The 14,437-nt window shown below is 35.9% G+C and overlaps 1 protein-coding gene across 1 annotated transcript; it reads right to left on the reverse strand.

Annotated features, from left to right (window-relative positions):
- Nucleotides 1-80: 80 nt before the first annotated feature.
- On the reverse strand, nt 81-1,220 carry LOC108085524 (protein terminus). The gene has a single exon (XM_017182156.2). The coding sequence runs from the start codon at nt 1,218-1,220 to the stop codon at nt 81-83; it is 1,140 nt and encodes a 379-aa protein (XP_017037645.1).
- Nucleotides 1,221-14,437: the final 13,217 nt, after the last annotated feature.

Below are 14,437 nucleotides of genomic sequence, written 5' to 3' on the forward strand. Positions count from 1 at the left end.
TCCAATCCGGCATACTGATCCATTTTCAAAAGTAAGCTTCCCTTATTAGTTTTTACTTTTACTTTTAGATTTTCCCTCGACTACTTTCCCTTACTGGCCAGTCCTATCCATTCGTATTTAAAGTAATCCTTCGGCAAGGGTATGCAGTTCTCATGCAACTCGATGGCATCCTTGTCCATATTCCACACCATGAAATTTCGGCCACAGTCTATCTGCTTGTGGAGGGCAAAGTGCACTCGGTCCACAAAATGCGACTGACACTGCCGACACTCGAAGACCCGATCCTGTTTATCCGGTCGCAGGAACTTCCTTATATTCCGGATCTCAAGAAGACCTCGAAAGCCACCCACCACATCTGTTTGGAGGACGAAAGTGGGCGTGTTTTCCACATCCTCTCCGCGAAGGAGATAAGGAACCGTATACAATTCCTTGGTGGTGGTGCAAACTCGAAAGCAGTAGATATTTATGCTTAAAGAAGCTGGAATGGATCGGCCTTTGTCTCCATGCTTGAGGTAATTTTCAGCAACCAGGGCCAGGTCACTGGAGGACTGCTTAACACCACGTTCCAGGCATCCGGCTGCATTCTTCACCCGATATTGTAGGGGAAGCTTGGAGACACAAGTAGCATTAGGTGGATACAAGTGTCGCTTGGCAGTCACCTTCATCCTTTTAATAACACAGGCCTCCAGGGGAACCCTTTGATGGAGCAGCACATAGTTGCTAATCTTCTCCAGCAGCATGGAGAATATCATGTCCACTGCCTCGCCAATATCCAAATGGTGTTCAATATTCAAGGGACTGCTCTCGAAATACATTCTCTCCTGCTTCACGTCCACATAGAATCCAACACAGACCTCCAGTTTTTCAGTCCCAAAAATAAGGAATCGCAAGAGTTGAGGCACTGCATCCATGCCCGCGTCCAACAAAAAGTCATTCGTCCTTGGCGTGATGCTGCCATCGCACAGCATAAACACTTCAATGTCCTGATCCTCAATTGTTTTCAGGATCTTTTGCTCCTCGGAACCGATTTTTATGTGGTGACTCCGGTTGTTTGCGGCATCGTTGTGCCAGTGATGACTGTACGGCTCGTCCACTGGTGTACGAGTTTCGCAGGTGGGACAATCCGCTCTCCGGGAACCATTTACAAACCGCTGATGTCGGAAAATTCGCATGCCCTCCGCGGTCTCAAAGATATACCGGGATTGTATACGCCTGGCCATGTTTGGGGAGTTACTGATTCTAGATGGAAAGACTCGAGGTAATTTATATAAGGAGTAATAGGGTTACAGGTAGTAATTAAGAAGAGGTTAAGTAGTCAGGTATATGTGTTAGGTTAAACCTCTCTCCTCACCTGGTCTTCAGGGAACCTGCAACCCAGCAGGTAGGAATTTCTTGCTCTATATCAACATATGGCTAAGCTTCTCTATATTCAAAAAAGGCTATTAGGAAAAATCTTGACAATTTTATATGATATCCTAAGGGTTAAACAATAAGGATACATCTGGCTCTTAGTCACGTTTAGAAAAATATGACCCTGATTTCGATACAATGTTTGGAAGTTAAGGGGGGGCATCTGAGTAAAATGAAAAAATCGAAAAATTAAAAAATTCTTTAGGGTCTTAAAAATAACATACAATAAAATAGATTCCGGCAAAAGTGTCTAAGTGTCGAAATTTCCATTCTACTTTAAAAATTTTTGATTGGCTTTTTCATTTGGCCAAAAAAATTCCAGAGAATCGGTTTTTTCTTCCCCCCTTAACATATATATTTTTAGAACCATGTAAAATGTTATGAAAATGTTAGAATTGTTTCTTTAAAGTCTCTGTAAAAATAAAGGAAGTCCTAATTTATAGAAAACATCCTTAGCATAGCCATAAAATGTGGTTTATATCTGCTTTATCGTAAATTCTGAAACATGCCATAATAAAACTACCCTTAATGGACGATTTATGGCTAAGAAATGAATCCTGACTAAAATTGTTCTCTGCACAAAATATCCCAATGCAACCAAATGCACAGAACCAATATTTTAAAACAATAAAATACGTTTAATATTTTGAGTGTCTCTTAGTTTATAACAAGAAGGAAAGGAAAGTTAGTAAATACATAAAATATTATCGGGTTGTCTGGGGATGCTGATTATTATTATCGTCATTTATCTAGCATAAAATTCTTTAAAAAGTTGTTTGAAAAATATATCAATAAAAAAGTCTTAGGACAATGCCCAAGTAAAAACTCCTGTTAAAAACTATATTTCTACATAATGAAGCACTAAAACAAATATATTTTAAAATTAATCCAGTGAGTTATTTTAGGAAATGACTTTTTACCATGATTTTAGAGGAGTTCTACAGGTTTTTCAAGGAATTTTCTTATATCAAAGTAAGAATAACCCGACATTTAGACATTCAGAACTGAACATAAAATATCCTTATGATTTTCTGGCTAACCGACAATTTAACAGAAGCCACAAAAAATTGTCTTAAAAAATATCCTTGTGTTAAGGACCCCTTTGCAACGGAACTTTTAACATCGAGCGATGGAATTGTTAGCATAAAGGACATTTTTACACAATCAGGCCTGTTCTAGTTTTCATTCGGAAGTGAATTTGATAACATTTGCGGATTTCCCTTTAACATAAGCGAATTTCCCTTGGTGATTTAAGGAAATTTTTTTTAATTTCCCTTAAATTCCCAAACAAAATCAGCTGGTCGCTTTCAACAAAAGAGATTCCCTTGTCTAAGATTTGCTAAAAGGGGCTGATCAAATTTTGGCCCGCTGTAGTCTCCAACTCATAGATAGTAATGAAGCACTAATTTAAATAATAAAATCTAAGGAATAAGCATTAAGACAGGAAATAAACATTTTGAAATATTTGTAATTGCAATCAGCTGTTCTGGTGGCAAAATGCTGGAAAGTAGAGTTGCCGAGGGTTTAGAAAAAATTCCCTTCGCATAAAATTTAGTTCAGTTTGTGGATTGAATTGGCTGGTATTTTAAAGAATAACACTTTTTCATATACTTTACCTAATAGCAGATATTTTAATTGTAAAACAACATAAAAAGTAATTGTTCGAAATTAATCTTAAATATATGCCGTTTTTTTTGAAACGCTGACAACCCTTAAATGGTCCCTCTCAAATACGACACAGCGGCAGCGGATTTGCAATAATGCTGAAGGTTAGAATCGAACCGATTTTAAGGTGCACCCACAAAATAATTATTTATAAATCAAGTACTTTAGTATTAGCTAATTCAATTATGCAATAATGTTCCCAAAACCTCTAGGAATAGATTACAATTAACATTTGTAATATACATAATCGCATTGTATTTTAAAATACTTAATTTCTGATTTTGCGGATTTGAATCCGCCGGCCAAATGGCACACGGAAAGTTTCCGTGCGTTTCGTCTGCAAATTAACAGAGACTTAACAGAGGGAAATACGAATCCGTAAAAATTTTTCGGAAGTGAACACTAGAACAGGTCAGGGAAATCCGAATCCGAATAAATTTTACGGAAGTGGAAACTAGAACAGGCCTGAATGTAAAAGCCAAGAGAAATCCACATTTTGGTTAACAGGAAGGTCCTAACATTTACACCTAAAGGAGAAGGCACAGGACATCGTTACAAAACTCCCATGCTAAAAATTACCGACCTTTTAACACCACTGTTGCTGAACCGTCTTTTCCCCTGCAACTCGAACACCCAGCCGGGGTTGAAAGCCAACCCGAACCTGGACTTCCCAGGACGATGTGTGTTCCCAGGCCGGTGGAATGCGGTTCGGTTTCGTTGCAAGGAAAAGTGAGCGATGTAGTGGCGGCGGCAACGGAGCGTCGCAGGATTACTTCTGCGGTGGCCCTGTTTGCCTGCTTGGCCCGTTTGCCTGATGGCTGATGGCTGTTGGCTGTTGCTTTATGGCTTCTTTAGTAGTTGGAGCATATTTAAGGCGTTTCGTGCGTCCTTCACACGCACAGGGACTACATATGTATATTTATACTATATGTAGACCCACACACACACATACTTTGTGTTTTTGTCGCTGAGAAACCTCACGTGTCCCTAGCAGCTTATGTGGGTGAACTACAAAAAAAAAAAAAAAAAAAAAACAAGAAAATAAAAATAGAGTAAAAATATATACACACATACATGTCTATGAAAATAGAAACAAACGAAAAAGCCGACAGGGGGAAAACTGCTGGCTGGCATCTTTTTACGTTTTTCGGTTGTTGATTTTCCTATTTTACTCGTTGAATTTCCCTTTTTGGCCGTGGAAATTATGAGAGCTCGTCTCTTACAATTTTCTGTTACTTTTCGGCTTCGTTTCTCCTGCTTCTACCACTTCTTCTTCTTCGTAGTCCTTTGCTATGTCTTTGTCCTTTGGTGTCTTGGCATCCTGACGCCTGTTTCCCTGTTATTTTGTTTGCTTTTTTGTATATTTTCGCTCGTTTTGTTTTGGTCTGATTAAAAGTAAAGTTTTTGCGCGGGTTTTCGTTTATTTTTTTTTGCTGCGAATTCTATTTTAATTTGGGTCCCAGACGGCCAAAAGGAGGCGGCTAACAACCTGAATTTTTAGCCATACATTTTGGTTTTTATTGAGGCCTCAAGGCGATGGCTTAAGCTGTGCTTTTGAACCCTTATTTTAAAATTATTTACATTAAACTGTTTAATTTTGACTTTGTTTTAATTGAATTAAAGGTAATAAATTGATAAAATAAATCAAAAACATTTCGTACATAAAAATACACTTCACTTCGTAGCGTAAATTATTTTAAATTGCCCTTTAATCATTCACTTTTTGAATCCCACACTCGTTTCAATTAAAGTATTCAATTATGCAACTACTTTTTCATTAGTTCGATTCCAACTCTCTTTGGTTTTTATTTTATTTGACCCATTTAAATGCAGGCCTCGAGTAACAACTATCAATTACTAAATTATTGATGAATATTAATGGAAGCCATAAAAATGTTATTTTTGTTTTTCTAAAGATAGCTGGGAAAACCCAAAGAAAAGGCCATCGAGTAAACAAAGAGGGTTAAAGTCTATGGGTCAAGTTGGGGGTGAAGCTCTTCTCCGGCTTATTCCCTATTATGGCTGTGTGTACATGTTGTTGTGCCAGGACTTTTACTTTTTTTGCTGGGCCCATCTTTCTCTTCGACACCGTCCTTTGCCGTCACCCTGCTCTTACCTGGGTAATTAACACTTTGTCAAGCTCATAAATCTTTAAACATTGATTTTTAATGGTGGCATTTTAACGCTTCGCCGAGCAGTGGGGTTTTCAGCTACCCAAGGATACGTGCAAACTGCCGGGTGGAAGGACATCCGTAGAGGCTCAATACCCGTGGGAAAATTAATAAATTATTGGGGTCCTGTGGGGTAGGGTGTGCACGTGATTGTTTGTTTTTCTTTCCCTTAGATCTTACCTGTCGGTGGCTGCATAAATTTGGGTACCGAAAAATGGCTGTGTTAAGCCTGTGTAAATCTTGGATAAGACCATGTCACTCAATTTTTTTCTACAACGGTTTGTTTTTAAAAAATATTTATCTTTAAGGAAGTAAAGCATTTGTATACCTTTGCTGGGTATTTTATTTTTAGTTTGAAGTTTGCAAATCAGTGAAGGAGTCATTTTTGACCCCATAAACCATATATATTCTTGATCAGCATTAACAGGGGAGTCTTTCCTGGAGAAAATACATTTTTTCAATTTTTTCCAAATTTGATAAGGGGTTACATCATTAAAATTCTCAAAAATTGTTAAAAATTTTAGTTTAATAAAATTTAAAATTTAGTAAGCAGATTTGTTACCCTATTAAAAACTAACACAGAAAAGCTTTTCGAATCGAAATTAATACATTTTTGGCTTAGTAATGCTCAATTTTTGATTCAATGCCTTAAACCTCTAGCAAAAGGGTATACAATTTTCGGCTTCCCTAAGATAGTTTCCTTTTTTTTTTATATTTAATTTATATTTTTTGTGCAATTTCTTGTTGCCTTTAAGCTGTTTAAAACTATTTCCATAAAATAAACCACATTTTTCTCTTCCAAAAACTAAATAAAACAAGTGTCAGCATTCAAGCAGAAACCAATATCCATTGCATCTACACAAAATTCGATTTTATATTTATTTAAAAAATATATATAAAAACATAAATAAGCTGGTACGAACGTATGTTGGCATTTCTCTTTGAAGCTTTTTCGGTATTAAATGCATTTAGTGCAGTTTCGACACAAGCAAACCCCAGAGAAAATGGCAAAGGAAAAAAGGAAGCTCAGAATTTATATATAAAGACACAAGCATACAAATAAATGTTATGTTCCCGCATTGTGTGTGTGTGTGTGTGGACGGGGCTGTGTGTCAACGAATTATGTCCCCCAGATGTCAGTGCAATACAAGCGAGAAACATGACAATCCCGCCTGCGACCGCCCACCAGAAAATCCAGCAGAAGCACTAGCAGCTTCTGATGCACTGGAAGAACAACATATCCATAAGTATTCATGCATTTGTGCAGGGCGGGTCAGAAGGCCATCTCCTCGTCAGCCAGAGCCACCCTACCCAGTCACCACAGTCGCCTTTTGCCTGAGAAGCTCATGTGCGTCTGTTTCTTTTCTTTTATAAATCTCAACTGCTGTGGGGGTTGGCGATTTGTATTTTTTTCGGACTAAAAAAGGAACTATGATTTATGAGAGATTTTAGAAAATATATTTTAGATATATTTTATAAAAATTTTTAATTAATTTATATAATTTTTAAGGTGCCTAAAATTTCTTTTTTGTTCAAAAACAAATAAAGCCTTAAATAAAAATTGTAATAATTTAAAATTAAGTAAAAGCCTTATAAAAATAGACACAGAAAATAAATTCCACAAAAATCTAACTCGAAAACGTAACAAATATTATTTAAAAATATTATTTGTCATTATTTTTCCTTTAAAAACTTGTAAATATTTAAAAAATTGTATCAATGCCATCACTGGCCGCTTCTCCTTACATTTTCCAGCGGAAATGTGGAGGCGATTTGAGGTGGGTGTGGTTGAATGTGTTCACATTTGTCAACAGCAGCTGGGAGCAGGACAAGGGGGAGATGATGCACCATCACTGGGGAAGAGGAGCAAGAACTCGCTGGACGTGGCAGCCAAAAGGCATGAGGCTTCTTCTGTGCAGATCCTGCTCCTGATTCTGGCACATCAGCAGCTTTATTATTATGCAAATACATACAAAATATGAATTATGTTAATGCCCAGGGTACACAAACGCATATACAGCTCTGTCCAGAGTGCAGCAAAGCCGTCAAGTTTTGTCCCGTAGGGGGAATCCCCATTCTCGAAAATGCTCAACTCGTGTGAAAGTTTTTTGTTTTTCCGGTTTAACCATTTTTATTGAACGTGCTGGCGGAGAGAGTTCAAGCAGGCTTATGAGGAGGCTTTCGTTGGCAAAACAATCTCTCAAATAAAGTGGGAATATATTTCACAGTTTCTGTGTTAGTTTAAGCAGGCTGCAGTTTGAAAATAAAGTTTTTAATATATGGCTTATTTATGCTATATTTATGCTTTATGCATACTTAATTGATTGATATTTTTGTAGCCGGCATTGAAAGCCATTCATTTTATGATTTTAAGAACCTTAATTAATTCCCTGTTTTTATTTAAAATACATTTCCATTAAATATTTTATTTATATATAGTTAAACTCTCTCTTTTTTCCTGCTTAATTCCATTTCAATAGCGTCACAAAGCCTTGCTTTTAATTAAACCTTTCTCATTGAAGTTCTTATTATTGAATAGCAATTCCTCGAATTCCAATTCCATTTAGTAGTAATAATGATTTGCTATTATAATTGCTTATCTGTGCATTAAGATTTGCATTTCCATTACATTAATTACATAATTGGGACTGTAACTCCACCTTCAACATTCAAGGTTTCTCCGATTCTCCGATAGTGACGTAACGGCTATTCAATCAATGAGATTGAGAAACATTGCGGCTTTTCTGGGGCATATAATATGGCTCCTTTTGTCATGTGAGCCAAGTGCGATTGCTTCCCATCGGTGGTATCCCTTTGGAAGTTGGAACACTTGGCAAATGCAATCAATCTTCGACGATAAAGGCATACAGCGAGAGGTGAAATGTAATAATTTAAGCATATCTAAATGCAATCACATGGGTTGCCCGGCATCTATCAGTGCACTGGGGAAAATTTGTGAAATTATAAATATATTTAATATATTGTTATTAATTTAAATAATTGAAAGGTAGTTAAGTCTGTTGCTTGCTTTTTATTTAAAGAAAGACAGAAAGCCAGACAATTTGTAGAGAATATTAAACACTTAAGTTTCATGAGGAATTTTATGGAATATATTCTTTAAAAAAGATTAACTAATAAATCATCTTAGAAGTCTATAATTAAGTAAATAAAATAATAAATAAATTAATTTAAATTATTATTTATAGGAATTAATATCCATTAAATCCCATTCCTGCCAGATATAGCTCTATTTGACTTTATTATAATTCCCAAAAACTTTAACTTTCTCCACACTTTTCACTATTTTTTAAGTTACTCGAACATTAACTTAACTTATACTCAAATATTTATTTTAAGAATAGTTTTAATACCAACTGTCCCATAAATTTTCCCCTGTGTATATCCATTTCGTTGCCATTTTGCTTCTTTGAGGTCTACAAAATGGCATCGCATAAGGCGATAAGTGCAGCTGCGACAGGAACAGAGAGGCTGGCAGCCATAGCCAAGAGGAAACAATACTTTTTTGCCCGGGCTTAGGAACTGAGTGTCTTTCGTTTCTGGTGCCCCGTAATAAATTGTTTTTGCATAAAATTTCTAAGAATAATGCCTGACAGGTGAGGCCAAGGCTAGGAAGGATACAGGAGATGCAGACATGGAGAGAGAACTCGGGTAAATGCATATAAAAATTGTTCACCTTTGCCTCGATTGCATATTTATCATTTCCAGCTGCCAGCAGGCAGTCGAAGAAGCTGGGCTTGGGGAATCCTTAGCCTTCGATGGTTTATGTTGGGAAAATGCACGCATGGATTGTCAACACTTTGAACTCCTGCATCCTCACTCTCTCTCCAAAGACCTATAGAAATAGCTAATGCATTCAACAGTCGCATCCCTTACAGCTTTATATGTGTCGGTCTGTGAAATACCTCAGCTGGCTGCAAATGTGTGTGCGTGTGTGAATGAAATATATATCTATGGGAAGGAAAATCAATGCTCTCCATATAAATATGCTGCTCTTGCAGTAACAATTTTACACAATTTCCCATTTGCCACTCGTTATTGCCTCTAATGCGCTTATGAAAGTGGCCTATTACGATAATGCCAAAGCGTTTGCCATTTCTATATTTATGTATATATAATCTGATCCCTGTTAGTGAGGTTTGATTACGAATTTCGATTTACCGGGAGTAGGGTAAGCGAATTTAACAATGAAATAAGAGTCAATAAGTTCTAAAAATAATGAGAAAATTAAGTGCTTTTAGAGGGTGTGCTTTCATTTTGAATATAAAATATTGATTTTAGTTTTAAGAATTAAAAATATTATAAAAAATTAAAGATAAGAATTATACTAATAAAATAAAATTAAATTATTAAAAGTTTAGCAGGTAAAAATATTATCTGAAAATACCTTTATTTTTGTAGTAAGAAGCTTGCAAAGCAGTGAAGGAGCTGTTTCCTACCCTATAAACCATATATATTCTTGATCAGCATTAACAGGCGAACTTTTCTGGCCATGTTCGGAGGAAAATAAAATTTTAAAATTTTTGGAAAATTTTATAAGGGGTTACATCGTCTAAATTCACAAAAAATGGCTAACATCTTGATTTTTTAATACTTTAAATTTAATATGCCGATTTGTTAACCTAGAAAATATTGGCATAGAAAAGCTTTCCAAATTGAATTTGATGCTTTTTTGACTAAGTTATGATATTTTTAAACTTATATTTGCAGAAAAAATCAAACAAGATTGTGAATTTAAAGAATTTAAATATTTTTTAATTTTTAAAGTTTGTATGTATTATTCTTAGCCTATTAAAAAACCATCTATGTAAGCTTTACGATTTAAAACTAGAGCATTTTTTGCTAAGTTATGATAGATTTTTGAATTTCGGCTTCTCTAAGTTACTTTACATTCTTGTTTTAAGCCATTAAAATCAGTTTCTAATGGTTTTCTCAGCCTTTTATTTAAGATTTCCTTATTATAGTTCCTTATTTCGTATATTTATTATAAATTTCTCACAAGTTTCAACCACTACACATACTATATTTTATTCAGAAAGGGCATTCATTGTTGTTCCATAATATATTCAACATATTTTCCCCCCATTCCGTTGTCATGGCGAAGGACAAAAGCATGCTTGATAAAACAATTGCAATTTGTTTACACATGCACCGGTCTACCCGCACCCCTCTGGCCCGTATTTGCTGAGTTAATAGTTTATTATGTGATATTATTATTATTTTGCCGTGCGGATAGAAGCATAAGGATGGGGGCATGGGCATTATCGATGGGAATGTGCTGCCAAAAGGGTTTTTGTTGCCACTATTGTTTTGTGCCATTTTGTGTGTGTGCCCTTAATTATAATTGCGATTGTGATTGTGATTGTGATGATTTAACAATGACAATAGACAATGCCCATTACAAGCCGTCGCCAGAGAGTCTTTGAGTGGCAATTGGAGCTCAACCATTTGAGTTATTAAATGGTTAAAATGTGCATTGTATTAGCAAGTACATAGCTCAAGGCTTAAATATCTGTCAATGTGGCAGAATATCGTAATACATGAGGGTCAGTGGCAGGGGCTTAAAATAATGGCTTTAATTCGCACTGAGAGCTTATTTGTTGAACAATGTGTCATTATAAATGCCTATTCAGTTGGGTCAAGAGGATTAATTTGTTTTAGTTGTGAAAATATTATATGAGCTGGCAATTATTACTAGGAATATTTGTTTAAAATGTATGCCATGTTATGTAATCTTTGACTAAAAGATTTTTACCTTTGTTTTTGAAGTAAATAATGAAATGAATTCACAAAACAAAGTACACTTGATTCTCTTCGATTTAAAATTCATTTAAAGTCATATTTCTTGATTATTTGGTGACTGCATAAAACCTTATGTAACCCACAAAGTGTGCCATAGAAAATTGTATAAATTGAATTCAATTGAAATTACCACCTTGCACATTGCTTGGCCAGCACCACACACACACACACACAAGGGGTAACACCCTCATAAGCTAACTAGCCAGATTTTCCCCTTATCTTTTGGGGTGGGATTTCCCACCTGTTGATCCCAGTTTGAAGCTGCATCTGCTCCTGCTGCAATGCCCCATTTTTGCGGCACGTTCGGGTCCCTCGTCCTCCCCCCCAGGAAACGTACCTTTCAATGGCTCCTAATATGCGCTCAACGCTGCCACAATTCGCAATACAGAACAAGGTTTTCCACCTACCCTTAGCAATTTTTCCTTTCCGTTCGTAGTAATGTTTGTGCTGCTTTTCCGCATGCAATTTTACGGGCATCTAAGCAGCGGCAACAAATTTCCGCAGTCCGTCCGCATTGATCCCCGAAAATCCCCCTATAACATTTTCATTTTGCATTTTGTGAAATTGATTTGGTCAGCAGTTTGTTGCAATTTCAATGGAAATGAAAATGCATATACATATGTATATATTTTTTAGACCAACATAAAAAAGGGATAAAAGGGAAATTGGCCAAGTTTTAGGTTTTGGTTGCGGCTTATCTCCGGCCAGGAGTTTAATTACAATATGTGCTTGGGATTTGTATTTCAAAAGGAGATTTTTGGGTTTCTTCCTTTATTTTGACTTGTAGTAACTGTAAAATATTTGTAATATATAAATAAATGGAAATAAAGAATTTTATAATAACTAAAAATGGTTGAACTATATTGCAAATAGTTGCCATAATTGTTGTAAAATTTATTTAAATTTATTTAAAATTTTAAATATAATATTTCTTAAATTTAAAACAAATTCCTCCCATAAACTCTTGATACACTTCCATTTATTTCTTTTTCTAACGGATTTCACTTGGTGCAGCAGCATGTGTTTGGCATTTAGTTTGGTTTTAATTTTTATTTTCACCAGATGTAGCCCAAAAAACAACCTAGTTTCGTGTGTTGCTGGGCAATCGTGCGCTATAAATGGAGATATATTCGTGTGTATATCTATCATGTGAACAATTTCCCTGTCGCGCTTTAGGACCTACTACTAGTTTTTCTTTTTTTGTTTCTATTTTTTATTTGCGCACCATCGACGACAGTTTGGTTATCCTTACAGTGCGCTAGTTTACCTATCGGCCATATCCATCGATAAGAGCCCAGAATGGCCACCCACCAAAGCGATACCTGCAGCCCGCAATCAATAAACAAATAAATCTGCGTCCTCGCAGTGGCAGTGGAATATGGAAATAAATTCAATACAATAACTGGAGTATTTTAGGGGAGAAAATGTTTTGGGGGAAGAAGAGTTGGTAAGTTATAAGATTGTTTTAACTTTAAAGGGGGTTTTATAAAGATAAATGATTTGTAATATTTTAAAACTAGAAGGTATTTATATGAATAAAATAAAATATAAAATATATATAAAATATATACTCGAGTATGTGTATGATTATATAAAACGTTTTAAAATATAAACATATCTATTAAATTATATCTTTAATTCGTATTCTAAATAACAATAGTTACTTGCTAAAATATTTTATATAAATGAGTAAAGGGATTTAGATTACTAGATAGACTAGATTAGATACTAGTAGCATTAGATAAATATTAAATTATATTAAATACGGCAACTATTAAATTATATTAAATATGTAAAATATTAAATAATATTCAATTAGAAATTTATTAAATTATATATTAATTTTAAAAATGTTTTAAAATATTTTCCCTACAATTTAAATTCAAAGTTCCTCAAATACCCTTCAGTTATTTGCCTTATACTGCAGGGTCCAGCTTTACTGTATTTTATCGGTGGAAGTAACCCCACCTGGCAGCCCCCCTTGTTTGCATTTTTACCTAGCTATTAGATAAACAACAACAAAAACTGGAATAAAATTTGTTTGCCAGGTTAGAGTAAGGGCTTTTTCACGGAATGAAAATATACTATTTTTTGTTGTGCCCGATTTTGTTTATTTTCAGTTGCATTGCATAAAATCCCAAGCTCTTGCATTTTTTTGCCCTTTTTTTTATTTAGATTTTCTATTTTATTTTTGTGTGTGTGTTTTTTTCGGTTCTGCGAGAATTCGTAGCTTTCGGCAGTTGGTCACTTTTTTGCCCCGTATATTTGCTTGGGGTTCTCTCATTTTGCTGGTTCGTTCGAAAAAAACTTTTTTGCCAATTTGTTGCATTTTGTTGACAATCCATGTGACATGGCTGCGACTGCGACCTCTCCGCACAGGACTCGAAACCCTTCCTCGGGCTCCTTTTGGCTGTCTGGAGGGTCGGGTCGGGCTGGGCCCTGCAGTTGTTGTTGACTTTGAGTAGCTGGCAAAGTTCGGTTCCAAAGTTGGTTAAACAGTGGGGCGTAGGGCGTATGTATGTGTAGGTGAGTCAGTCTCTGGATCTGCGGATCCCGGGCGTGGCATGTCAGCAGCTCGGTTTTTGTTTTCCAAACTGAACGAGCTTCAATGTAGTCCCTCCAACATTTGCTGACTAATTTTACGTTGCAGGTTGTCGAGTCAGTGGGTCGTGGAAAAAGTACATTTTGTAGCTGCTGCTGCTGCTGACTTTTGGCTTTAAGGAATGTTTTTTTTTTTTTTGGGATATATATTTGCCAGGGTTTTACTTTAAGTTGGTTTATTATTTAACCTTTGAAGAGAGTTATGATTTAAGGCAGAAGTTGGCAAGGCAGTGAAAAAGGAGACCTAAATGGGTCTGCTTCTAGTCGCCCATCGACATACTGTATTAATTCTCATTTAAATAATATAATATTTATACTTTAAAACATAAAGATATTTAGAATTAAATAAATATTGATATATTTAGAATTTCCTTTCAAAAATATTGCCAAATAAATTCCCTTTTAAATTTCCAGGCTAAAGCCTGCTTAACTTTTCACCAAAACTCTCGTATAGTTTCCAGTTCATTCGCTAATTTACTACCGACATCCCCTAATTAATCACCAATCTGGCGACCATAAAGGCTATGCAAATATCACGCATACGCCATGGGCGCCAGGCAGCAGCGCCATCTGTCGTCCATTTCTGGGCAGGCATTGAGGCGTGAAGCCAGAACTATCCACGTCACATTCCCATTCACATTCACAGCCACATTCACGTCCATGTCCATGGACTAATGCCGCAGCAGCCGGCGGCATAGAGCGAGAGAAAGAGAGATTTTCCGATTTGTGGGAATGACTTATGGAGCACTTTTGGGTGCCAGGGTGGGTGT

Source organism: Drosophila kikkawai, chromosome 3L (genome assembly GCF_030179895.1).
Source record: "Drosophila kikkawai strain 14028-0561.14 chromosome 3L, DkikHiC1v2, whole genome shotgun sequence".
Taxonomy (NCBI): Eukaryota; Metazoa; Arthropoda; class Insecta; order Diptera; family Drosophilidae; genus Drosophila; species Drosophila kikkawai.

Excerpts from the sequence above, each read along its gene's own strand:
- LOC108085524 (XM_017182156.2), bottom strand. The coding sequence starts at position 1,220 with ATGGCCAGGCGTATACAATCCCGGTATATCTTTGAGACCGCGGAGGGC.